Source organism: Ranitomeya imitator, chromosome 6, assembly GCF_032444005.1.
Source record: "Ranitomeya imitator isolate aRanImi1 chromosome 6, aRanImi1.pri, whole genome shotgun sequence".
In the NCBI taxonomy this organism is placed as follows: domain Eukaryota; kingdom Metazoa; phylum Chordata; class Amphibia; order Anura; family Dendrobatidae; genus Ranitomeya; species Ranitomeya imitator.
This window is the reverse complement of record NC_091287.1, coordinates 569,688,659-569,713,627: the sequence shown is the minus strand read 5'-3', so window position 1 is coordinate 569,713,627 and position 24,969 is coordinate 569,688,659. Positions and strand designations below refer to the sequence as shown.

Below are 24,969 nucleotides of genomic sequence, written 5' to 3'. Positions count from 1 at the left end.
AATCATTTTGTATTTTATTGATAAAACTATTAAACCTTCTTTATAAACACGTTATTAGCAGCACTTTTTCCTACATTTTTTGCAGTATTGTACATCCTCAGAATCTGGAGTACTTCTTTGCCTTGAGTTCATCTGTTTAGCCTCCTGGTACTTGTGGTTCTTTCTGACTTTGGGCCATTATTGATATCGTCTCCTGATCTTGTCCTTCTGCTAGGTCTCCTGGTACATGTGGCTTCCTGATTCTGGTCTCTGTACTGGTATTGTTTCCTCGCCTCATGCTCCAGATTAGCCCCCTGGTACTTGTGGTTCTTCCTGGTACAGGTCCATTGTCTGTAGTTATCTCATGTCCCGACCTCATCCATCTGCTTACCCTCCTGGAACTTGTGGTTCTTCTTAGTTCCAGTCCACCCTGTCCTGTGCTGACCTCGTCTTTCTATTTAGTCTCATGGTACTTGTGGGTCATTCTGGTTCCAGCCCGTTTGTTCCCTATTGTCATACTCTTCATTACTCATCTGCTTCCTGCTGACCATGTCCTGTGCGTCACTGTTACCTGTGACCCCTGAGCTGCCATGAGCTCTGTCACCGGGAGGCTCTGCCTCTAAGGTCATGTGACGTGAGTGCAATCTGCGTCTTACAGGGGGGAAACCGATCGAGACGAGAGAAGCCGCAGGAACGTCTAGAAGACGATGTGACAGCAGTCGATGTTCTGAATTATTATTGTGATATCCAGATGAAGAGAGAGCTGCAGGTGCTGCACGATTGTGACCCGGGGCGTAGAAGCACGGTCCTCGCCCTGCCACCGATAAGCAGGTAACACCTAGGATCCCCCCTCGTAACTCACCCGGTGTGTCCCCCACTATTAGATCACCCGGTGTGTCCCCCACTATTAGATCACCCGGTGTGTCCCCCACTATTAGATCACCCGGTGTGTCCCCCACTATTAGATCACCCGGTGTGTCCCCCACTATTAGATCACCCAGTGTGTCCCCCACTATTAGATCACCCGGTGTGTCCCCCACTATTAGATCACCCGGTGTGTCCCCCACTATTAGATCACCCGGTGTGTCCCCCACTATTAGATCACCCGGTGTGTCCCCCACTATTAGATCACCCGGTGTGTCCCCCACTATTAGATCACCCAGTGTGTCCCCCACTATTAGATCACCCGGTGTGTCCCCCACTATTAGATCACCCGGTGTGTCCCCCACTATTAGATCACCCGGTGTGTCCCCCACTATTAGATCACCCGGTGTGTCCCCCTCGTAGGTCATCCATTGTGCCTCCCCCCTCGTAGGTCAACCGTTCAGTCCCTGCGGTGAGGCTGAGGGGTTAGGTGACCTCACTAGATTAGGGAAGCGTTACAAGCTAGTCATCACTGGTAACTGTGACCTGATACAATACCGCCCCCTGTGGTCATTACTAATAACTTTGATCTGATACTTACCCATGTAGTTATTTAACAGTTTCCTTAATTTGCAGCACACGAGCTTTACTGCGGCTGGGTGAGACTGGGAAGCAAGAAAGAAAAAGACGTCATCAAGGTGAGACCCCTGGATTCAGTGTCTGGCTCTGCTATTTGTATGAGACCCTGAATCCTCATCACAAACATTTAAACTGTAGTCTGGGCAGCTGCTGCACACAGTAATATCAGCATACACAATGTCAGGCGTCTGCTGGAGAGGTGTAAAGCTCGTCATGGTACAAACATCTCTACTACTCGCTGTTATCTGCCGCCTATCATCCTGCACCTTCCCCTTTAATGTGCCTGTTGAATGTTTGCTAAATCCATTTGTTGTATTAAATACTCACTGCTGCACATCCATGCTGGGGTCACAGGAGATATTATCTGGTGCAAGGTGTTAAGGTACCGTCACACTAGACGATATCGCTAGCGATCCGTGACGTTGCAGCGTCCTGGCTAGCGATATCGTCCAGTGTGACAGGCAGCAGCGATCAGGATCCTGCTGTGCTGTCGCTGGTCGGGGAAGAAAGTCCAGAACTTTGTTTCGTCGCTGGACTCCCCGCTGACATCGCTGAATCGGCGTGTGTGACGCCAATTCAGCGATGTCTTCGCTGGTAACCAGGGTAAACATCGGGTTACTAAGCGCAGGGCAGCACTTAGTAACCCGATGTTTACCCTGGTTACCATCCTAAAAGTAAAAAAAACAAACACTACATACTTACCTACCGCTGTCTGTCCCCAGCACTCTGCTTCTCTGCACTGGCTGTGAGTGCCGGGCAGCCGGAAAGCAGAGCGGTGACGTCACAGCCAGAGCAGAGAAGCACAGTGCCGGGGACAGACAGAGGTAGGTAAGTATGTAGTGTTTGTTTTTTTTACTTTAACGATGGTAACCAGGGTAAACATCGGGTTACTAAGTGCGGCCCTGCGCTTAGTAACCCGATGTTTACCCTGGTTACCGGCATCGTTGGTCGCTGGAGAGCGGTCTGTGTGACAGCTCTCCAGCGACCAAACAGCGACGCTGCAGCGATCCGGATCGTTGTCGGTATCGCTGCAGCGTCGCTTAGTGTGACGGTACCTTTAGAGCATATGTTTGCAGCCAGGTCTAGTGCCTTTGATCATGTAACCTCCCCCGGGGTGTTGGCCAATTGCTAATTTATCCCAAATAAGGACCCACAATCCCTCTCACCTGATCCTTTAGTCAGTCCTATAAATTTAGTAGCATCTTAAGGGGGACACGTGTGTGGGGTCAGACACGCGCACCCCTGCAGCAAAGCATCATGGCAGCTAAGCATACAGACGCTGCAGTTATTTCAACGGCAGTTAGTCACGGCAGGAGTCAGGACTCCACTCTATGTTCTGTTTCTTCTGGGCGCGTCTTCTGAGTAAGCACTTCTTATTACTTGGACCTAGCTTTACTATTGTGACGCCCAGGAGACCGGGGTACTCAGCACCGGACCAATGGGGTCTGTCTCTTGAGGGGGATGTCACGGGTGGCTTGACCCGATGCTGTGGCCTCAGGCAATGCACAGTGTAAGGGGTATCGTGAGGGAACAGGCACTTACTTACTTATCAGCAGCAGGTTCTCCCAGCGGTGATGATCCCGATCCTGGATAGATGGCTATTGTCCAAATGAAAGACTGAGGCACTGAAACGTTTAACCAGTTTACTTCAACATAAAGGGATTTACAACCAGTCCTGTCACCGGAGTCTGTATGGGAACTCTGAGTTACTTTGACCCTGCCGGGGTCTTCGCCTCTTATTGTACGCAGTTTCTGTGTGGCCCTGCTGCTGTATGTGAACTGGCTGCCGGCCCAATCTGTCCCCTCCGGGTCCTGGTTCGACGGGCAACCCGAGTCCTTTTATCGGCTTACCCCCTCCGGGAGTACCGCTGAACTCTGTGTCTGTTGCTGCGTCCGGCTCTAGTGAAGCTGATATCACCTCACGTTTTCCGGTTGCTGTATTATATATAATGAATACAGCCACGGATCCGGTATCCGTCTTTGCGCCTGTTCTGGGTAGTGATTAATGCTACCCGGTTCTCACAATGTCCTTTTTCTCTGTCCCTCTTCTCCTCAGGCCGGTAATTTGGGCCTGGAAACCGTTATAGGGCTGTTAGAAATTCAGCTGTATGACCTCTCACTTTCAGCTCCTTAGCCCAACTGCCAGTTCTTTACTCAGACCAGAATGGATCAAGGGGAGTCTCTGGAGCTCCCCCTTCTGGCCGGAGGTGGTAGTGCAGTCTTGCTATTTTAGTATTTGTATTTAGTGTCAGTAACTATTTTTGTGGCAAATACCCCTAGGGGTGCCACATTATTAACCCATCTTACTCCTTCACCATGTTTACCTATGCCCCTACAGAGTTTGCTCCACTAGTCCTCTCTCTCCTTCGCTATCACCAAACCCAGCACTCTCTAACCTAGTAATCATCTCCCCCTCCCTCTTACCTCCGCACCTGTCCTCTGTTGACCACTCCTCAACCTCAAATCTGTCCTACAAACACATAAAACAAGTCGGCCACTCTCTTTCTCCCTCCTGCTCTCTCTCTCTCTCTGCTTCTCCTCACTGCTGTAGACATATCTCCCATCCCTGGACCCCCACATCTCATACCTCCCATTACTACTCCCTCCTATCACTCCCTATCCAACATGAACTTCCGCAATCTTTCCAACATAAAACCCGTGCCCCTGACGCCCACCCCCCTGCTCCCTTTCTCTGGAGCACTCTGGAATGCCCGCTCAATCTGCAATAAGCTTCATGTGATTCACGACCTTTTTCTCTCCCGCAATCTTGCCTTTCTTGGCCTCGCAGAAACATGGCTAACACCCTCTGACATCGCCTCCCCTGCTGCGCTGTGTTATGGAGGCCTCCACTTCACCCACACCCCTCGACCCGGCAACAAACATGGTGGAGGAGTGGGTCTTCTCCTTTCTTCAAACTGCACCTTTAACCCCATCCCACCTCTTCCCTCCCTTATCCTCCCCTCTTTTGAAGTCCATTCTGTCCGCATCTACTCTCCCTCCAACCTCCAAGTGGCCGTCATATACTGACCTCCGGGCCCGGCCACTGCCTTTATTGACCAATTCTCCACCTGGCTTCTTCACTTTCTCTCTGCTGACATTCCCACCATCATCATGGGTGACTTCAACATCCCCATTGATACCCTTCAGTCAACAGCCTCCAAACTTCTGTCCCTTACCTCATCCTTTGGACTTACTCAGTGGTCCTCCGCAGCCACCCACACGGATGGGCATACACTAGACCTGGTATTCACCTGTCTCTGCTCTCTATCTAACTTCACCACCTCCCCTCTCCCTCTATCCGACCACCATCTGCTCACCTTCACATCCCTGTCCTCCTCACCAGTCATCCATGTCCAGCAACATGCGCACCCACGCAGAAACCTTGCACACCTAGACACCCACACACTCTCTGACTCCATCCTACCACTGGCATCCATATCCTCACTCCACGACACAGACACTGCCACTGCTTTCTACAATGCCACTCTTGCATCAGCTATTGACACGGTTGCCCCTCTCGTCCATGGCAGAGTGCGACGTATCAATAGACAACCTTGGCACAATAACAACACCAAAAAGCTCCGGCAAGTGTCCAGGGTTGCGGAGCGGCGTTGGAAGAAAACACACTAGCAAGATGACTTCACTGTATTCAAACAAGCAACACTCGCTTTTAAATCTGCACTCACCTCTGCAAAACAGGCCTACTTCACAACCCTCGTATCTTCCCTATCCTACAAACCCAAACAGTTATTCAAAACCTTTAACTTCCTCCTCCGTCCCCCCACTGCCCCCTCTGTTATGACCTGGTGGTCAGGACAATAATGGACTTGGTGGTTAAGAGCACACGGAATGACCTGATAGTTTCTGATAATAAAGGACGAGCTCTGGGACGTGGGAACTCTGCTGACCGCAATCCCTAATCCTATCAAACACACTAGAAATAGCCGTGGATTGCGCCTAACGCTCCCTATGCAACTCGGCACAGACTAAGGAACTAGCTAGCCCTGAAGATAGAAAAATAAAGCCTACCTTGCCTCAGAGAAATTCCCCAAAGGAAAAGGAAGCCCCCCACATATAATGACTGTGAGTAAAGATGAAAATACAAACACAGAGATGAAATAGATTTAGCAAAGTGAGGCCCGACTTACTGAACAGACCGAGGATAGGAAAGGTTACTTTGTGGTCAGCACAAAAACCTACAAAAAGACCACGCAGAGGGCGCAAAAAGACCCTCCGCACCGACTCACGGTGCGGAGGCGCTCCCTCTGCGTCCCAGAGCTTCCAGCAAGCAAGACAACAATAAAAATAGCGAGCTGGACAGAAAAATAGCAAACCAAAGAAATACAAGCTGGAACTAAGCTTCTGCTGGGAAGACAGGTCACAAGAACGATCCAGGAGTGAACTAGACCAATACTGGAACATTGACAGGTGGCATGGAGCAAAGATCTAAGTGGAGTTAAATAGAGCAGCCAGCTAACGAATTAACCTCGTCACCTGAGGAAGGAAACTCAGAAACACCCACCAGAGGAAGTCCATGGACAGAACCAGCCGAAGTACCATTCATGACCACAGGAGGGAGCCCGACAACAGAATTCACAACAGTACCCCCCCTCCCTTGAGGAGGGGTCACCGAACCCTCACCAGAGCCCCCAGGCCGACCAGGATGAGCCAAATGAAAGGCACGAACCAGATCGGCAGCATGAACATCAGAGGCAAAAACCCAGGAATTATCTTCCTGACCATAACCCTTCCACTTGACCAGGTACTGGAGTTTCCGTCTCGAAACACGAGAATCTAAAATCTTCTCCACCACATACTCCAACTCCCCCTCAACCAACACCGGGGCAGGAGGATCAACGGATGGAACCACAGGCGCCACGTATCTCCGCAATAACGACCTATGGAATACATTATGGATGGCAAAAGAAGCAGGAAGGGCCAAACTAAATGACACAGGATTGATAACCTCAGAAATCTTATACGGACCAATGAAACGAGGCTTAAACTTAGGAGAGGAAACCTTCATAGGAACATAACGAGACGACAACCAAACCAAATCCCCAACACGAAGTCGGGGACCCACACAGCGCCGGCGGATAGCGAAACGTTGAGCCTTCTCCTGGGACAATGTCAAATTGTCCACCACATGAGTCCAAATCTGCTGCAACCTATCCACCACAGTATCTACACCAGGACAGTCCGAAGACTCAACCTGCCCTGAAGAGAAACAAGGATGGAAACCAGAATTGCAGAAAAACGGCGAAACCAAAGTAGCTGAGCTGGCCCGATTATTAAGGGCGAACTCAGCCAACGGCAAAAAGGACACCCAATCATCCTGATCAACAGAAACAAAGCATCTCAGATATGTTTCCAAAGTTTGATTAGTTCGTTCGGTTTGGCCATTTGTCTGAGGATGGAAAGCCGAGGAGAAAGACAAATCAATGCCCATCCTAGCACAAAAGGATCGCCAAAACCTCGAAACAAACTGGGAACCTCTGTCAGAAACGATGTTCTCCGGGATACCGTGTAAACGAACCACATGCTGGAAAAATAATGGCACCAAATCAGAGGAGGAAGGCAATTTAGACAAAGCTACCAAATGGACCATCTTAGAAAAGCGATCACAAACCACCCAAATGACCGACATCTTTTGAGAGATGGGGAGATCCGAAATAAAATCCATAGAAATATGCGTCCAGGGCCTCTTCGGGACCGGCAAGGGCAAAAGCAACCCACTGGCACGAGAACAGCAGGGCTTAGCCCGAGCACAAGTCCCACAGGACTGCACAAAAGAACACACATCCCGTGACAAAGACGGCCACCAGAAGGATCTAGCCACCAAATCTCTGGTACCAAAGATTCCAGGATGACCAGCCAACACCGAACAATGAACCTCAGAGATAACTCTACTAGTCCATCTATCAGGGACAAACAGTTTCTCCGCTGGGCAACGGTCAGGTCTATCAGCCTGAAATTTTTGCAGCACCCGCCGCAAATCAGGGGAGATGGCAGACAAAATTACCCCCTCTTTGAGAATACCCGCCGGCTCAGGAACACCCGGAGAGTCAGGCACAAAACTCCTTCACAGGGCATCAGCCTTCACATTCTTAGAGCCCGGAAGGTACGAAACCACAAAATCAAAACGGGAGAAAAATAACGACCATCGAGCCTGTCTCGGATTCAACCGTTTGGCAGACTCAAGATAAGTCAAATTCTTGTGATCTGTCAAGACCACCACGCGATGCTTGGCTCCCTCCAGCCAATGACGCCACTCCTCGAATGCCCACTTCATGGCCAACAACTCACGATTACCAACATCATAGTTACGCTCAGCAGGCGAAAACTTTCTAGAAAAGAAAGCACATGGCTTCATCACCGAGCCATCAGAACTTTTTTGCGACAGAACAGCCCCTGCTCCAATCTCAGAAGCATCAACCTCAACCTGAAACGGAAGCGAAACATCTGGCTGGCACAACACAGGGGCAGAAGAAAAACGACGCTTCAACTCCTGAAAAGCCTCTACAGCTGCAGAAGACCAATTGACCACATCAGCACCCTTCTTGGTCAAATCAGTCAACGGTTTAGCAATAGTAGAAAAATTAGCGATGAAGCGCCGATAAAAATTAGCAAAGCCCAGGAACTTTTGCAGGCTCTTCACAGATGTCGGCTGAGTCCAATCGTAAATGGCCTGGACTTTAACAGGGTCCATCTCGATAGTAGAAGGGGAAAAAATGAACCCCAAAAATGAAACCTTCTGAACTCCAAAGAGACACTTTGACCCCTTCACAAACAAGGAATTCGCACGAAGGACCTGAAACACCATTCTGACCTGCTTCACATGAGACTCCCAATCATCCGAAAAGACCAAAATATCATCCAAATACATAATCAGGAATTTATCCAGGTACTCTCGGAAGATATCATGCATAAAGGACTGAAATACTGATGGAGCATTGGAAAGCCCGAATGGCATAACCAGGTACTCAAAATGGCCCTCGGGCGTATTAAATGCTGTTTTCCATTCATCGCCTTGTTTAATACGCACAAGATTATACGCCCCTCGAAGATCTATCTTGGTGAACCAACTAGCCCCTTTAATACGAGCAAACAAATCAGACAGCAACGGCAAAGGATACTGAAATTTGACTGTAATTTTATTAAGAAGGCGGTAATCAATACAAGGTCTCAAAGAACCATCCTTCTTGGCCACAAAAAAGAACCCTGCTCCTAACGGTGATGACGACGGGCGAATATGGCCTTTCTCCAAGGATTCCTTTATATAACTCCGCATAGCGGCGTGTTCTGGCACAGATAAATTAAACAATCGGCCCTTAGGAAACTTACTACCAGGAATCAAATTAATAGCACAATCGCAATCCCTATGAGGAGGTAGGGCACTGGCTTTGGGCTCATCAAATACATCCCGATAATCCGACAAAAACTCTGGAACTTCAGAAGGAGTGGAAGACGAAATAGACAAAAATGGAACATCACCATGTACCCCCTGTCAACCCCAGCTGGACACAGACATAGATTTCCAGTCCAATACTGGATTATGAACCTGTAGCCATGGCAACCCCAAAACGACCACATCATGCAGATTATGCAACACCAGAAAGCGGATATCCTCCTGATGTGCAGGAGCCATGCACATGGTCAATTGGGTCCAGTACTGAGGCTTATTCTTGGCCAAAGGCGTAGCATCAATTCCTCTCAATGGAATAGGATACTGCAAGGGCTCCAAGAAAAAACCACAGCGCCTAGCATACTCCAAGTCCATCAAATTCAGGGCAGCGCCTGAATCCACAAATGCCATAACAGAATAGGATGACAAAGAGCAAATCAGAGTAACTGACAATAGAAATTTAGACTGTACCGTACCAATGGTAGCAGACCTAGCGAACCGCTTAGTGCACTTAGGACAATCGGAGATAGCATGAGTGGAATCACCACAGTAAAAACATAGCCCATTCCGACGTCTGTGTTCTTGCCGTTCAGCTCTGGTCAAAGTCCTATCACATTGCATAGGCTCAGGCTCATGCTCAGATAGTACCGCCAAATGGTGCACAGCTTTACGCTCACGCAAGCGTCGATCGATCTGAATGGCCAAGGACATAGACTCATTCAGACCAGCAGGCATGGGAAACCCCACCATGACATCCTTAAGGGCTTCAGAGAGACCCTTTCTGAAGATTGCTGCCAGGGCACATTCATTCCACTGAGTGAGCACAGACCACTTTCTAAACTTCTGACAATATATCTCCGCTTCATCCTGACCCTGACACAGAGCCAGCAAGATTTTCTCTGCCTGATCCACTGAATTAGGTTCGTCATAAAGCAATCCAAGTGCCAGGAAAAACGCATTAACATCACGCAATGCCGGATCTCCTGGCGCAAGGGAAAATGCCCAGTCTTGAGGGTCACCACGTAACAAAGAAATAATGATCCTTACTTGTTGAACAGGGTCACCTGAGGAGCGAGGTTTCAAGGCAAGAAACAATTTACAATTATTTTTGAAATTCAAGAACTTAGATCTATCACCAAAAAACAAATCAGGAATTGGAATCCTAGGCTCTGACATCAGATTCTGAACCACAAAATCTTGAATGTTTTGTACCCTTGTAGTGAGATTATCCATCCAAGAGGACAGACCTTGAATGTCCATGTTTACACCAGTGTCCTGAACCACCCAGAGGTAAAGGGGAAGAGAGAGACAAAACACACTGCAAAGAAAAAAAAATGGTCTCAGAACTTCTCTTATCCCTCTATTGAGATGAATTAGTACTTTTGGCCACCTGTACTGTTATGACCTGGTGGTCAGGACAATAATGGACCTGGTGGTTAAGAGCACACGGAATGACCTGATAGTTTCTGATAATAAAGGACGAGCTCTGGGACGTGGGAACTCTGCTGACCGCAATCCCTAATCCTATCAAACACACTAGAAATAGCCGTGGATTGCGCCTAACGCTCCCTATGCAACTCGGCACAGCCTAAGGAACTAGCTAGCCCTGAAGATAGAAAAATAAAGCCTACCTTGCCTCAGAGAAATTCCCCAAAGGAAAAGGCAGCCCCCCACATATAATGACTGTGAGTAAAGATGAAAATACAAACACAGAGATGAAATAGATTTAGCAAAGTGAGGCCCGACTTACTGAACAGACCGAGGATAGGAAAGGTTACTTTGCGGTCAGCACAAAAACCTACAAAAAGACCACGCAGAGGGCGCAAAAAGACCCAGCGCACCGACTCACAGTGCGGAGGCGCTCCCTCTGCGTCCCAGAGCTTCCAGCAAGCAAGACAACAATAAAAATAGCGAGCTGGACAGAAAAATAGCAAACCAAAGAAATACAAGCTGGAACTAAGCTTCTGCTGGGAAGACAGGTCACAAGAACGATCCAGGAGTGAACTAGACCAATACTGGAACATTGACAGGTGGCATGGAGCAAAGATCTAAGTGGAGTTAAATAGAGCAGCCAGCTAACGAATTAACCTCGTCACCTGAGGAAGGAAACTCAGAAACACCCACCAGAGGAAGTCCATGGACAGAACCAGCCGAAGTACCATTCATGACCACAGGAGGGAGCCCGACAACAGAATTCACAACACCCCTCCAACCTCCCTCATCTCTGCTGAGGACTTTGCCACACACTTTAAAAATAAGATCGACCAGACAAGGCAAGTCTTTATTGTTCAACCACCACAACCCCTTTGTATACCAGACCAATGCCCAAACCCCATAACCTCCCTATCCAACATCACTGAAGGGGGGCTTAATTGTCTCCTCTCCAAATCGCACCTCACCACCTGTGCGCTCGACCCCATCCCATCCCACCTCCTCCCCAACCTCACCACCACACTTATCCCATCCCTAACCCACCTCTTCAACCTATCACTAACTTCTGGCACCTTCCCCTCTGCGTTCAAACATGCCACAATCACGCCTATCCTTAAAAAGCCAACCCTCGATCCAACTGCTATGTCCAGCTATCGCCCAATATCGCTGCTCCCATTCGCTTCCAAACTCCTGGAGCAGCACGTCCATGCTGAACTCTCCTCCCACCTCTAATCTAACTTGTTGTTCGACAATCTACAATCTGGTTTCCGCCCCCATCACTCAACTGAGACTGCCCTGACCAAAATCACTAATGACCTACTTACCGCCAAAGCTACTGGACAATACTCTGTACTCCTTCTTCTAGACCTGTCCTCTGCTTTCGACACAGTTGACCACTGCCTCCTACTACAGATCCTCTCCTCCTTTGGCATCAAAGACCTCGCCCTATTCTGGATCGCCTCATACCTTTCCAACCGCACATTCAGCGTCTCCCACTCCCATACTACCTCCTCATCCCACCCTCTCTCTGTTGGAGTCCCCCAAGGCTCTGTTCTAGGACCCCTACTCTTCTCAATCTATACACTTGGCTTGGGACAACTCATAAAGTCCCATGGATTCCAGTACCACCGCTATGCTGATGACACTCAGATCTACCTCTCTGGCCCAGACGTCACCACTCTGCTGTCCAGAATCCCAGAGTGCCTATCAGCCATATCCTCCTTCTTCTCTCGCTTCCTCAAACTCAATGTGGACAAATCTGAACTCATCATCTTTCCTCCATCCCACAAATCTTCTTTACCTGACCTATCTATCGCAGTCAATGACATCATGCTTTCCCCCGTACCCGAAGTCCGCTGCCTCGGAGTAGCCTTCGACTCTGCCCTGTCCTTCAAACCACACATCCAAGCTCTTTCCACCTCCTGTCGCCTCCAGCTCAAAAATATCTCCAGGATCCGTCCTTTCCTCAACCCCCAATCTACTAAAATGCTTGTGCACGCCCTCATCATCTCCCGCCTTGACTACTGCAACATCCTTTTCTGTGGCCTCCCTGCTAACACCCTTGCACCTCTCCAGTCCATCCTTAACTCTGCTGCCCGACTAATCCATCTCTCTCCTCGTTACTCCTCCGCTTCCCCCCTCTGCAAATCTCTTCACTGGCTCCCATTCCCTCAGCGTATCCAGTTCAAATTACTAATACTGACCTACAAAGCCATCCATAACCTGTCTCCTCCATATATCTCCCGATATCTTCCCTCACATAATCTCCGATCCTCCCAAGACCTCCTTCTCTCCTCCACACTTATTCGCTCCTCACCCAATTGCCTCCAAGACTTCTCCCGAATATCCCCCATCCTCTGGAACTCTCTGCGACAACACGTCTGATTATCAACCACAGTCGGATCCTTCAGACGGAACCTGAAAACTCATCTCTTCAGGAAAGCCTACAGCCTGCACTGACACCGCTGTCGCCTCATCACTATCGAAGCTACCGCCTCACCAACACCGGAGCTACCGACTCACCAACACCGGAGCTCCTGCAACCCTCAACCTACTGTCTCCTTCCCCATAATCCTGTAGAATGTAAGCCCGCAAGGGCAGGGTCCTCGCCCCTCTGTATCAGTCCATCATTGTTAGTTTGTTTACTGTATGTGATATCTGTTGTGAATTCAGCTTTTGGGCTCCCTCCGGTGGTTGTAGAGGGTAATGCAGTTGTGCCTGGACAGCAGGATTGGACAGGTAACATAGTAACATAGTTAGTAAGGCCGAAAAAAGACATTTGTCCATCCAGTTCAGCCTATATTCCATCATAATAAATCCCCAGATCTACGTCCTTCTACAGACAGGTGTATCTACTAATTGCAAAACTGACTGGGGAATATAGCTTTGCAGGACTCTTTAGTCCCTGCCAGTTGTCCATTGTTTTTGGAGGATTCACATCCCTTCTGGTCTCTCCTGTTCGCAGTGCTTTTCTTCAAAGATAAGTCCTGGCTTTGTTTTTGCTGTCCACCTGCTGTGGACCTTATAGTTCTGTGCATTTTCATGTTTTTTCTTGTCCAGCTTTGTCTGTGAAGTATTTTTTGCAGCCTTTCTGTGTCTCTGGAGATGCAGATATACCCTCCATGTCTTTAGTCAGATGTGGTGTTTTGTATTTTCTGTGGTGGATATTTTCTAGTGTTTTAATACTGACCGCATAGTACTCTGTTCTATTCTTTCTATTTAGCTAGTATGGCATCCTATGTTAAATCCTGATTTCATGTCTGCGTGTGTTTTTTCCCTCTCCTCTCACAGTCAATATATGTGGGGGGCTGTCTGTCCCTTGGGGATTTTCCCTGAGGCAAGATAGGTTTCCTGTTTCTGTCTTTAGGGGTAGTTAGTTTCTTAGGCTGTGTTGAGGGGTCTAGGGAGTGTTAGGTACCCCCCACGGCTACTTCTAGTTGCGCTGCTAGGTTCAGGGTTTGCAGTCAGTACAGGGGCCACCTTCTCCAGAGTACGTCTCATGCTGCTCCAAGGCCACCAGATCATAACAGTACAACTGGCCAACAATGAGTTAATTGCATCTCAGAAGAAGGGAGGGAAGGTTTTGAGCCATTTTTTTTCCTTAGCCTGTTCCTCCCTCTTAGTCTCTGGGTGACTGCGGAACCTAGTAATAACATGAGTGTTCAGGAGTTAGTTTCTCGTGTGGATCAGCTTGCTGCTAGGGTACAGGGTATTTCAGATTATATTGTTCAGACTCCTGCCTTAGAACCTAGGATTCCCACTCCTGATTTATTCTTAGGTGACAGATCCAAATTTTTGAGTTTCAAAAATAACTGTAAACTGTTTTTTTGCATTGAGACCCCGGTCTTCTGGTGATCCCATTCAGCAGGTTAAAATTATCATATCCCTGCTGCGTGGTGACCCACAGGATTGGGCATTTTCCCTGGAAACTGGCAATCCTGCTTTGCTTAATGTTGATTCTTTCTTTCAAGCATTGCGGTTATTGTATGATGAGCCTAATTCTGTGGATCAAGCTGAGAAGATCTTGTTGGCCCTGTGTCAGGGTCAAGAAGCCGCAGAATCGTATTGCCAGAAATTTAGAAAATGGTCTGTACTGACTAAATGGAATGAGGATGCCTTGGCGGCAATTTTCAGAAAGGGTCTTTCTGAATCTGTTAAAGATGTTATGGTGGGGTTCCCCACGCCTGCTGGTCTGAGTGATTCTATGTCTCTGGCCATTCAGATTGATCGGCGCTTGCGCGAGCGCAGAGTTGTGCACACTCTGGCGTTGTCCTCCGAGCGGAGCCCGGAGCCTATGCAGTGTGATAGGATTTTGTCTAGAGCTGAACGTCTAAGATTCAGGCGCCAGAATAGGTTGTGTTTTTACTGCGGCGATTCTGCTCATGTTATTTCTGATTGCCCTAAGCGTACAAAGAGAATCGCTAGTTCTGTTACTATCAGTACTGCGCAACCTAAATTTCTGTTATCTGTGACCTTGATCTGCTCATTATCATCATTTTCTGTCATGGCATTTGTGGATTCAGGCGCCGCTCTGAACTTAATGGACTTAAAATTTGCCAGACGTTGTGGTTTCCCCTTGCAGCCTTTGCAGAACCCTATTCCTTTAAGGGGCATTGATGCTACACCGTTGGCTAAAAATAAACCTCAGTTTTGGACACAGCTGACCATGCGCATGGCGCCAGCCCATCAGGAAGATTGTCGTTTTCTGGTGTTGCATAATTTGCATGATGATATTGTGCTGGGTTTTCCATGGTTACAGGTACATAATCCGGTGTTAGATTGGAGATCTATGTCTGTGACTAGTTGGGGTTGTCAGGGGGTTCATGGTCACGTTCCTTTGATGTCAATTTCCTCTTCCCCCTCTTCTGAAATTCCTGAGTTTTTGTCAGATTTCCAGGATGTCTTCGATGAGCCCAAATTCAGTTCCCTTCCACCGCATAGGGACTGTGATTGTGCTATTGACTTGTTTCCAGGTTGTAAGTTCCCTAAGGGTCGACTTTTCAACCTGTCTGTGCCAGAACATGCCGCCATGCGGAGCTATATTAAGGAGTCTTTGGAGAAGGGGCATATTCGGCCATCTTCTTCACCGTTGGAAGCAGGTTTTTTTTTTGTTGCTAAGAAGGATGGTCCTTGAGACCCTGTATTGATTATCGCCTCTTGAATAAGATCACAGTCAAATTTCAATACCCTTTGCCTTTGCTTACTGATTTGTTTGCTAGGATTAAGGGGGCTAGCTGGTTTACCAAGATAGACCTTCGAGGGGCATATAATCTTATTCGTATTAAGCAGGGTGACGAATGGAAAACTGCATTTAATACGCCCGAAGCCATTTTGAATACCTTGTGATGCCATTCGGACTCTCTAATGCCCCATCTGTGTTCCAATCCTTCATGCATGATATCTTTCGGAGTTATCTTGATAAATTCATGGTTGTATATTTGGATGATATTTTGATATTTTCCGATGATTGGGAGTCTCATGTGAAACAGGTCAGGACGGTATTTCAGATCCTCCGTAGTAATGCTTTATTTGTGAAGGGGTCGAAGTGCCTCTTTGAAGTGCAGAAGGTTCCTTTTTTGGGCTTCATTTTTTCTCCCTCATCTATAGAAATGGATCCGGTTAAGGTTCAGGCCATTCATGATTGGATTCAGCCCACATCTGTGAAGAGCCTTCAGAAATTCTTGGGCTTTGCTAATTTTTATCGTCGTTTCATTGCCAACTTTTCCAGTGTGGTTAAACCTCTGACCGATTTGACAAAGAAAGGCGCTGATGTGACGAATTGGTCCTCCACGGCTGTTTCTGCCTTTCAGGAGCTTAAACGCCGATTTACTTCTGCCCCTGTGTTGCGTCAGCCAGAAGTTTCTCTTCCATTTCAGGTTGAGGTTGACGCGTCTGAGATTGGGGCAGGGGCCGTTTTGTCTCAGAGGAATTCTGATGGGTCCTTGATGAAACCGTGTGCCTTCTTTTCTCGGAAGTTTTCGCCTGCGGAACGCAATTATGATGTCGGCAATCGGGAGTTGTTGGCTATGAAGTGGGCATTTCAGGAGTGGCGACATTGGCTTGAGGGGGTCAAGCACCGTATTGTGGTCCTGACCGATCATAAGAATCTGATTTACCTCGAGTCTGCCAAACGGCTGAATCCTAGACAGGCTCGATGGTCCCTGTTTTTCTCCCGTTTTGATTTTGTGGTCTCGTACATTCCTGGTACTAAGAATGTTAGGGCGGATGCCCTCTCTAGGAGTTTTCTTCCTGATTCCCCTGGGGTTCTTGAGCCGGTCGGCATTCTGAAGGAAGGGGTGGTCCTTTCTGCCATTTCCCCTGATTTACGACGGATTCTTCAGGAATTTCAGGCTGATAAACCTGACCGCTGTCCAGTGGGGAAACTGTTTGTTCCTGATAGATGGACTAGTAAAGTGATTTCTGAGGTTCATTGTTCTGTGTTGGCTGGCCATCCTGGGATTTTTGGTACCAGAGATTTGGTTGGTAGGTCCTTTTGGTGGCCTTCTTTGTCGCGGGATGTGCGTTCTTTTGTGCAGTCCTGTGGGATTTGTGTGCGGGCTAAGCCTTGCTGTTCCCGCTCTAGCGGGTTACTTTTGCCATTACCTGTCCCCGAGAGGCCCTGGACACATATTTCTATGGATTTTATTTCCGATCTTCCTGTTTCCCAAAGGATGTCGGTTATCTGGGTTGTCTGTGACCGATTTTCTAAGATGGTTCATTTGGTGCCTTTGCCTAAATTGCCTTCTTCTTCTGATTTGGTTCCGTTGTTTTTTCAGCATGTGGTACGTTTGCATGGTATTCCGGAGAATATTGTGTCCGACAGAGGTTCCCAGTTTGTTTCTAGGCTTTGGCGGGCCTTTTGTGCCAAGCTGGGCATTGATTTGTCTTTTTCTTCTGCATTTCATCCTCAGACAAATGGCCAAACCGAGCGAACTAATCACACTTTGGAAACCTATTTGAGATGCTTTGTGTCTGCTGATCAGGATGATTGGGTGGCTTTTTTGCCATTGGCCGAGTTTGCCCTTAATAATCGGGCTAGTTTGGCTACTTTGGTTTCGCCTTTTTTTTGTAATTTTGGTTTTCATCCTCGTTTTTCTTCTGGGCAGGTTGAGCCTTCTGACCTTCCTTGTGTGGATTCTGTGGTCGACAGGTTGCAGCAGATTTGGGCTCATGTGGTGGACAATTTGGTGCTGTCTCAGGAGGAGGCTCAACGTTTTGCTAACCGTCATCGGTGTATTGGTTCCCAGCTTCGGGTTGGGGATCTGGTTTGGTTATCTTCCCGTCATGTTCCTATGAAGGTTTCTTCCCCTAAGTTTAAGCCTCGATTTATTGGTCCTTATAGGATTTCTGAGATTATTAATCCGGTGTCTTTTCGCCTGGCGCTTCCGGCCTCTTTTTGCTATTCATAATGTCTTCCATAGATCTTTGTTGCGGAAATATGTGGAGCCCATTGTTCCCTCTGTTGATCCTCCGGCCCCTGTGTTGGTCGATGGGGAGTTGGAATATGTTGTTGAGAAGATTTTGGATTCTCGTTTTTTGAGGCGGAAGCTTCAGTACCTTGTCAAATGGAAGGGTTATGGCCAGGAGGATAATTCTTGGGTTTCTGCCTCTGATGTCCATGCCGCTGATTTGGTCCGTACCTTTCATCGTGCTCATCCTGATCAGCCTGGGGGCTCTGGTGAGGGTTCGGTGACCCCTCCTCAAGGGGGGGGTACTTTTGTGAATTCAGCTTTTGGGCTCCCTCCGGTGGTTGTAGAGGGTAATGTAGTTGTGCCTGGACTGCAGGATTGGACAGGTGTATCTACTAATTGCAAAACTGACTGGGGTATATAGCTTTGCAGGACTCTTTAGTCCCTGCCAGTTGTCCATTGTTTTTGGAGGATTCACATCCCTTCTGGTCTCTCCTGTTCGCAGTGCTTTTCTTCAAAGATAAGTCCTGGCTTTGTTTTTGCTGTCCACCTGCTGTGGACCTTATAGTTCTGTGCATTTTCATGTTTTTTCTTGTCCAGCTTTGTCTGTGAAGTATTTTTTGCAGCCTTGCTGTGTCTCTGGAGATGCAGATATACCCTCCATGTCTTTAGTCAGATGTGGTGTTTTGTATTTTCTGTGGTGGATATTTTCTAGTGTTTTAATACTGACCGCATAGTACTCTGTTCTATTCTTTCTATTGAGCTACTATGGCCTCCTATGCTAAATCCTGATTTCATGTCTGCGTGTGTTTTTTCCCTCTCCTCTCACAGTCAATATATGTGGGGGGCTGTCTGTCCCTTGGGGATTTTCTCTGAGGCAAGATAAGTTTCCTGTTTCTGTCTTTAGGGGTAGTTAGTTTCTTAGGCTGTGTCGAGGGGTCTAGGGAGTGTTAGGTACCCCCCACGGCTACTTCTAGTTGCGCTGCTAGGTTCAGGGTTTGCGGTCAGTACAGGGGCCACCTTCTCCAGAGTACGTCTCATGCTGCTCCAAGGCCACCAGATCATAACATATATCTGTAACTAGTATGTAACCCCTTCTCATGTACAGCACCATGGAATCAATGGTGCTATATAAATAATAATAATAATAATAACTGGACTATGGGGGAGCTGCACTAATAATATCAGCATGCACAATGCTAGGCGTCTGCTGGAGAGATGTAAAGCTCGTCATCACTGGAGTATGGGGCTGTACTAATAATATCAGCATGCACAATGCCAGGCGTCTGCTGGAGAGATGTAAAGCTCGTCATCACTGGAGTATGGGGCTGTACTAATAATATCAGCATGCACAATGCCAGGCGTCTGCTGGAGAGATGTAAAGCTTGTCATCACTGGACTATGGGGGAGCTGTACTAATAGTATCAGCATGCACAATGCCAGGCGTCTGCTGGAGAGATGTAAAGCTCGTCATCACTGGACTATGGGGGAGCTGTACTAATAATATCAGCATGCACAATGCTAGGCATCTGCTGGAGAGATGTAAAGCTCGTCATCACTGGAGTATGGGGCTGTACTGTTGTGAATTCTGTGGTCAGGCTCCGTCCTGTGGTCATGAGTGGTACTTCGGCTGGTTCTGTCCATGAGCTTCCTTTGGTGGATGTGAGTGGGGCTGCGGCTTCTGAGTTTCCTTCCTCAGGTGACGAGGTTAAGTCGTTAGGTGCTGTTCTATTTAACTCCACCTAGTTCTTTGTTCCTGGCCTCCAGTCAATGTTCCAGTATTGGTCTTGCTCTCTCCTGGATCGTTCTTGTGGCCTGTCTGCCCTGCATAAGCTAAGTTCTGCTTGTGTTACTTTTGTTTGCTATTTTTTCTGTCCAGCTTGCTATATTGGTTTGTTTTGCTTGCTGGAAGCTCTGGAACGCAGAGGGAGCACCTCCGTACCGTTAGTCGGTGCGGAGGGTCTTTTTGCGCCCTCTGCGTGGTTGTTTGTAGGTTTTTGTGCTGACCGCAAAGCTATCTTTCCTATCCTCGGTCTATTCAGTAAGTCGGGCCTCACTTTGCTAAAATCTATTTCATCTCTGTGTTTGTATTTTCATCTTTACTCACAGTCATTATATGTGGGGGGCTGCCTTTTCCTTTGGGGAATTTCTCTGAGGCAAGGTAGGCTTATTTTTCTATCTTCAGGCTAGCTAGTTTCTCAGGCTGTGCCCGAGGCGCCTAGGTCTGGTCAGGAGCGCTCCACGGCTACCTCTAGTGTGGTGTGATAGGATTAGGGATTGCGGTCAGCAGAGTTCCCACGTCTCAGAGCTCGTCCTATGTTATTAGTAACTATCAGGTCATTTTCAGTGCTCTTAACCACCAGGTCCATTGTGGTTCTAAATCACCAGTTCATAACACTGTACTAATAATATCATCATGCACAATGCTAGGCGTCTGCTGGAGAGATGTAAAGCTCGTCATCACTGGACTATGGAGTTGTGAATGTGTTCTTGTGATGAATCCTTGTTACTGTCTGGTGGTATGATGATGCAGGCAGGGCTGGTTTTAGGCAAAGTGGGGCCCTAGGCAAAGTTTAAAATGGGCCCCAAATGCTAACATATTGCACATCATACAGAAGCATTTCTGCTGTATTTACATGCGCTGATCTCAGGCCGCTAAACGAGTGTGATCGACAATACTGAAGTCGTTCGCTTGTTTCACGGCCTCTTTCCACTGTTTGAGAAAGAATGAAGGGGACAGAACAATCACTAATAGATCACTAACAGATCACCATACAGTATCATGTTATCAGCAGCACATCTACAGTTTACACCGGCGATGTGCTGCTGAGAACAAGAATTTTTATTCCGGCATAAACAATCCAATCACCCAATGAATATGTAACAAAAAAGAAAAGCATTACTGCAAAAATACGCACTCAATACTTCCTATTTGGGGTAATTATTTGGCCGTATTTGCATGTGCCCTACTCATTACATACCAGGAGGACTATTTGCTGTGGGTAAGCTGCAGCCTGACAGGGTTTTGCTATCGACAGATATATCTTTTGCTGATCAGGACAGGGCGGCTTTGCCAGTAATTATTTATGTATACTATCTGACTATCTGCCATATTTGATGCATGTTTTCCACTACTATATGGAAGTATTGTGTATTGGGCAGTGTTGGGCACACGTATATGGAGGGAGTTTTGTATGTATGGTTTTAATTGTTTTTATATGTTACCAATAAAGCTTGTGTGACTTATTATAACTTTTGGTGGTGTGCATACATTATAGTGGCTTTCCTTTTCTTGTTTATTATCCATCCATTGTCAAGAAGCGCAGTCATGGGGTCCTAACTGAACCCACCAGGCTGTTATGTTTTTGCCACAAACAGCCGTCTTCTGCCCCCTATCGTCTAGGTATCTATGTATCAGCACTGGAGTCTGACTATTCACCGCACTCTGTTCAGCAGACTCCAGTACGTACTGATTGGGTGAAATCTAACCGGGGTCTGTTTCCTTATGTTCATGTCTGGCTTCGAGATTTACCCTGTGGTTTCCTCACACTGTGGAGCAAAGATATAGAAGTCACAATGTGGATGACATAAATGATATTGACGATAACTGATTTCCTTCTGTTTGGTTTGAGGCACCTTTTTAACTTGAAATGTATGGTGCTACACTATTATGACTAAAGAGTTGATGTTTATCTGGCTGTATACAAACATTTCTTGATCCTTACGCGACCTACATGTCGTTTGATATGTATGGTTATCTTTTCATATATAGGACACATGGCATGGCTGTTGCCAGCGATCTGGTCACTATTGATTTGGGTCTTGTAGGCAGGGGTCACAGTTATGAAAAAAATATGCATATTCTTCCCCGATTCGTCCTGAAGTTGAAAATGTATATGTCATGGTGTGACCCGACCCAACGGGTGGTCGGTCAACGAACGGGACAACTCACAAACAATGGGATGGAAAAGGTGAGAGGAAGGCCCTGCACGTAGGGAATGGGTTATGGTCACCACCTGAGCTCACACCTGAGCCTGTCCCTGCACTCACCTAACGCCCTAGGTGGGTCCTTCTCCCTGCCGCCGTCAGATTACCTCATCCCTAGTAGTCACCTATTACTGCCCTGGATACTGCACTGGCTGACAAGGAGCACTAGCCTCACCTCTGCAGATAATACACACAGGGGGAATTGACAAACACCAAAGGGACAAGGTATCAAAAACACCACACTTCGCTTATGTACACCGCTTCTAAGCTCCACACCACAGATAACAACAGCAACTGACTTCCAAACACCAGACGTGGCTGACACCAGAGAGCGGCTCCTGCTAGGCTGGTCTCCAGAAAGAAACTGTATGGCCAGCAGTCAGCTGATGCATCAGGTGACTTTTTAAAGGATGGTAGGAGTGGTCACCACCTGCATCAGCTGACCCAGCAGCACTGCAGTATTATCAGATAGCCAGCGGGGAAACCTGACATTAACCCCCGATAGTCCAAAAGGAAAAATGTTTTAAACTGAGTGGAACCAGAGCTGCCATTAATCCAAAAATGGATCCTGACATTATCCCCCCCCCCCCATCAATGAGGGGCATCTGGACCCTCAACACCGGACCTCACCAGGAAATGACCCATGGTGAGGATGCCTCGATCTACCAGAGTTCACCTCTGAAATCACCTGACTCTCAAGTTTAAGGCGAGCGCAGTCCGATGGAGGTGATGAGGCTCCGGAGACGCCACAAATCTCCAGAGCCCCAACCTGTGGAATGAGTTGTGTATGTGCATTACTGGGGGTAACTATAACTGAAAAGTCCCTGGGCTGAGAATGGACGACACCTGATACGGCCTGATCATCGTAGCACACTTCCGCCCGATGTTTTTGGTGGACATCCAAACGTACTCGTTCACACACAGGTCTGGACCTGAAAGTTTATTTCCATGCATACAGTGCCTACAAGTAGTATTCAACCCCCTGCAGATTTAGCAGGTTTACACATTTGGAATTAACTTGGCATTGTGACATTTGGACTGTAGATCAGCCTGGAAGTGTGAAATGCACTGCAGCAAAAAAGAATGTTATTTCTTTGTTTATTTTTTTTTTAAATTGTGAAAAGTCTTTTCAGAGGGTCATTTATTATTCAACCCCTCAACCCACCAGAATTCTGTTTGGTTCCCCTAAAGTATTAAGAAGTAGTTCAGGCACAAAGAACAATGAGCTTCACATATTTGGATTAATTATCTCTTTTTCCAGCCTTTTCTGACTATTTAAGACCCTCCCCAAACTTGTGAACAGCACTCATATATGGTCAACATGGGAAAGACAAAGGAGCATTCCAAGGCCATTAGAGACAAGATCGTGGAGGGTCACAAGGCTGGCAAGGGGTACAAAACCCTTTCCAAGGAGTTGGGCCTACCTGTCTCCACTGTTGGGAGCATCATCCGGAAGTGGAAGGCTTATGGAACTACTGTTAGCCTTCCACGGCCTGGACAGCCTTTGAAAGTTTCCTCCCGTGCCGAGGCCAGGCTTGTCTGAAGAGTCAAGGCTAACCCAAGGACAACAAGGAAGGAGCTCCGGGAAGATCTCATGGCAGTGGGGACATTGGTTTCAGTCAATACCATAAGTAACGTACTCCACCGCAATGGTCTCCGTTCCAGACGAGCCCGTAAGGTACCTTTACTTTCAAAGCGTCATGTCAAGGTTCGTCTACAGTTTGCTCATGATCACTTGGAGGACTCTGAGACTGACTGGTTCAAGGTTCTCTGGTCTGATGAGACCAAGATCGAGATCTTTGGTGCCAACCACACACGTGACGTTTGGAGACTGGATGGCACTGCATATGACCCCAAGAATACCATCCCTACAGTCAAGTATGGCGGTGGCAGCATCATGTTGTGGTTCTGTTTCTCAGCCAAGGGGCCTGGCCATCTGGTCCGCATCCATGGGAAGATGGATAGCACGGCCTACCTGGAGATTTTGGCCAAGAACCTCCGCTCCTCCATCAAGGATCTTAAGATGGGTCGTCATTTCATCTTCCAACAAGACAACGACCCAAAGCACACAGCCAAGAAAACCAAGGCCTGGTTCAAGAGGCAAAAAATCAAGGTGTTTGTTATGACCTGGTGGTTAGGAGCACCCGACCTGATAGTTAAACTCATACAGGACGAGCTCTGGGATGTGGGAGCTCTGCTGACCGCAAGCCCTAATCCTATCGCACACACTAGAAATAGCCGTGGAGCGCTCCTGACGCTCCCTATGCGCCTCGTCACAGCCTAAGAGCTAGCTAGCCCTAGAGAAGAAAATAAAGCCTACCTTGCCTCAGAGAAATTCCCCAAAGGAATAGGCAGCCCCCCACATGTAATGACTGTGAGTAAAGATGAAAGTCACAAACGCAGAAATGAGATAGGTTTCAGCAAAGGGAGGCACGACTTACTAAAAAGACAGAGGATAGGAAAGGAATCTTTGCGGTCAGCACAAAAACCTACAAAAGACCACGCAGAGTGTGCAAAAGGGTCCTCCGCACCGAATCACGGTGCGGGGGTGCCACCCTGCATCCCAGAGCTTCCAGCTAGCAAGACAAAATCAAGATACCAGCTGGACAAAGAAACCAGAACAATAATAACAATCAGGAACTTAGCTTCTGCATGAGAAGACAGGACACCAGACAGATCCAGGAGCGAACTGAACCAATGCTAAAACATTGACAGCTGGCATGGAGAAACGATCTGAGTGGAGTTAAATAGAGAAGCCAACCAAAGGATAAACCACGTCACCTGTGTAAGGAACCTCAGAAGCAGCAGCTCCACTCACAGCCACCAGAGGGAGCCCACGGACCGAACTCACCGAAGTACCATTCATGACCACAGGAGGGAGCTCGACAACAGAATTCACAACAGGTGTTGCAGTGGCCTAGTCAGTCTCCTGACCTTAATCCAATTGAAAACTTGTGGAAGGAGCTCAAGATTAAAGTCCACATGAAACACCCAAAGAACCTAGATAACTTGGAGAAGATCTGCATGGAGGAGTGGGCCAAGATAACTCCAGAGACCTGCGCCGGCCTGATCAGGTCTTATAAAAGACGATTATTAGCTGTAATTGCAAACAAAGGTTATTCCACAAAATATTAAACCTAGGGGTTGAATAATAATTGACCCACACTTTTATGTTTAAAATTTATAAAAATTTTACTGAGCAACAAAACTTTTTGGTTTGTAAGATTTATGCATCTGTTATTGAATCCTGCTCTT

At 47.6% G+C, this 24,969-nt stretch overlaps 1 protein-coding gene across 1 annotated transcript in view; it reads left to right on the top strand.

Annotated features, from left to right (window-relative positions):
• The window catches only part of WDR97 (WD repeat domain 97), a 519,753-nt gene that overhangs the window by 474,689 nt on the left and 20,095 nt on the right, over nt 1–24,969 (top strand). The window contains exons 21-22 of the mRNA XM_069732096.1: nt 638–810; nt 1,480–1,541. Coding sequence (XP_069588197.1) covers nt 638–810; nt 1,480–1,541 — 235 coding nt within the window. The remainder of the gene's footprint in view (nt 1–637; nt 811–1,479; nt 1,542–24,969) is intronic.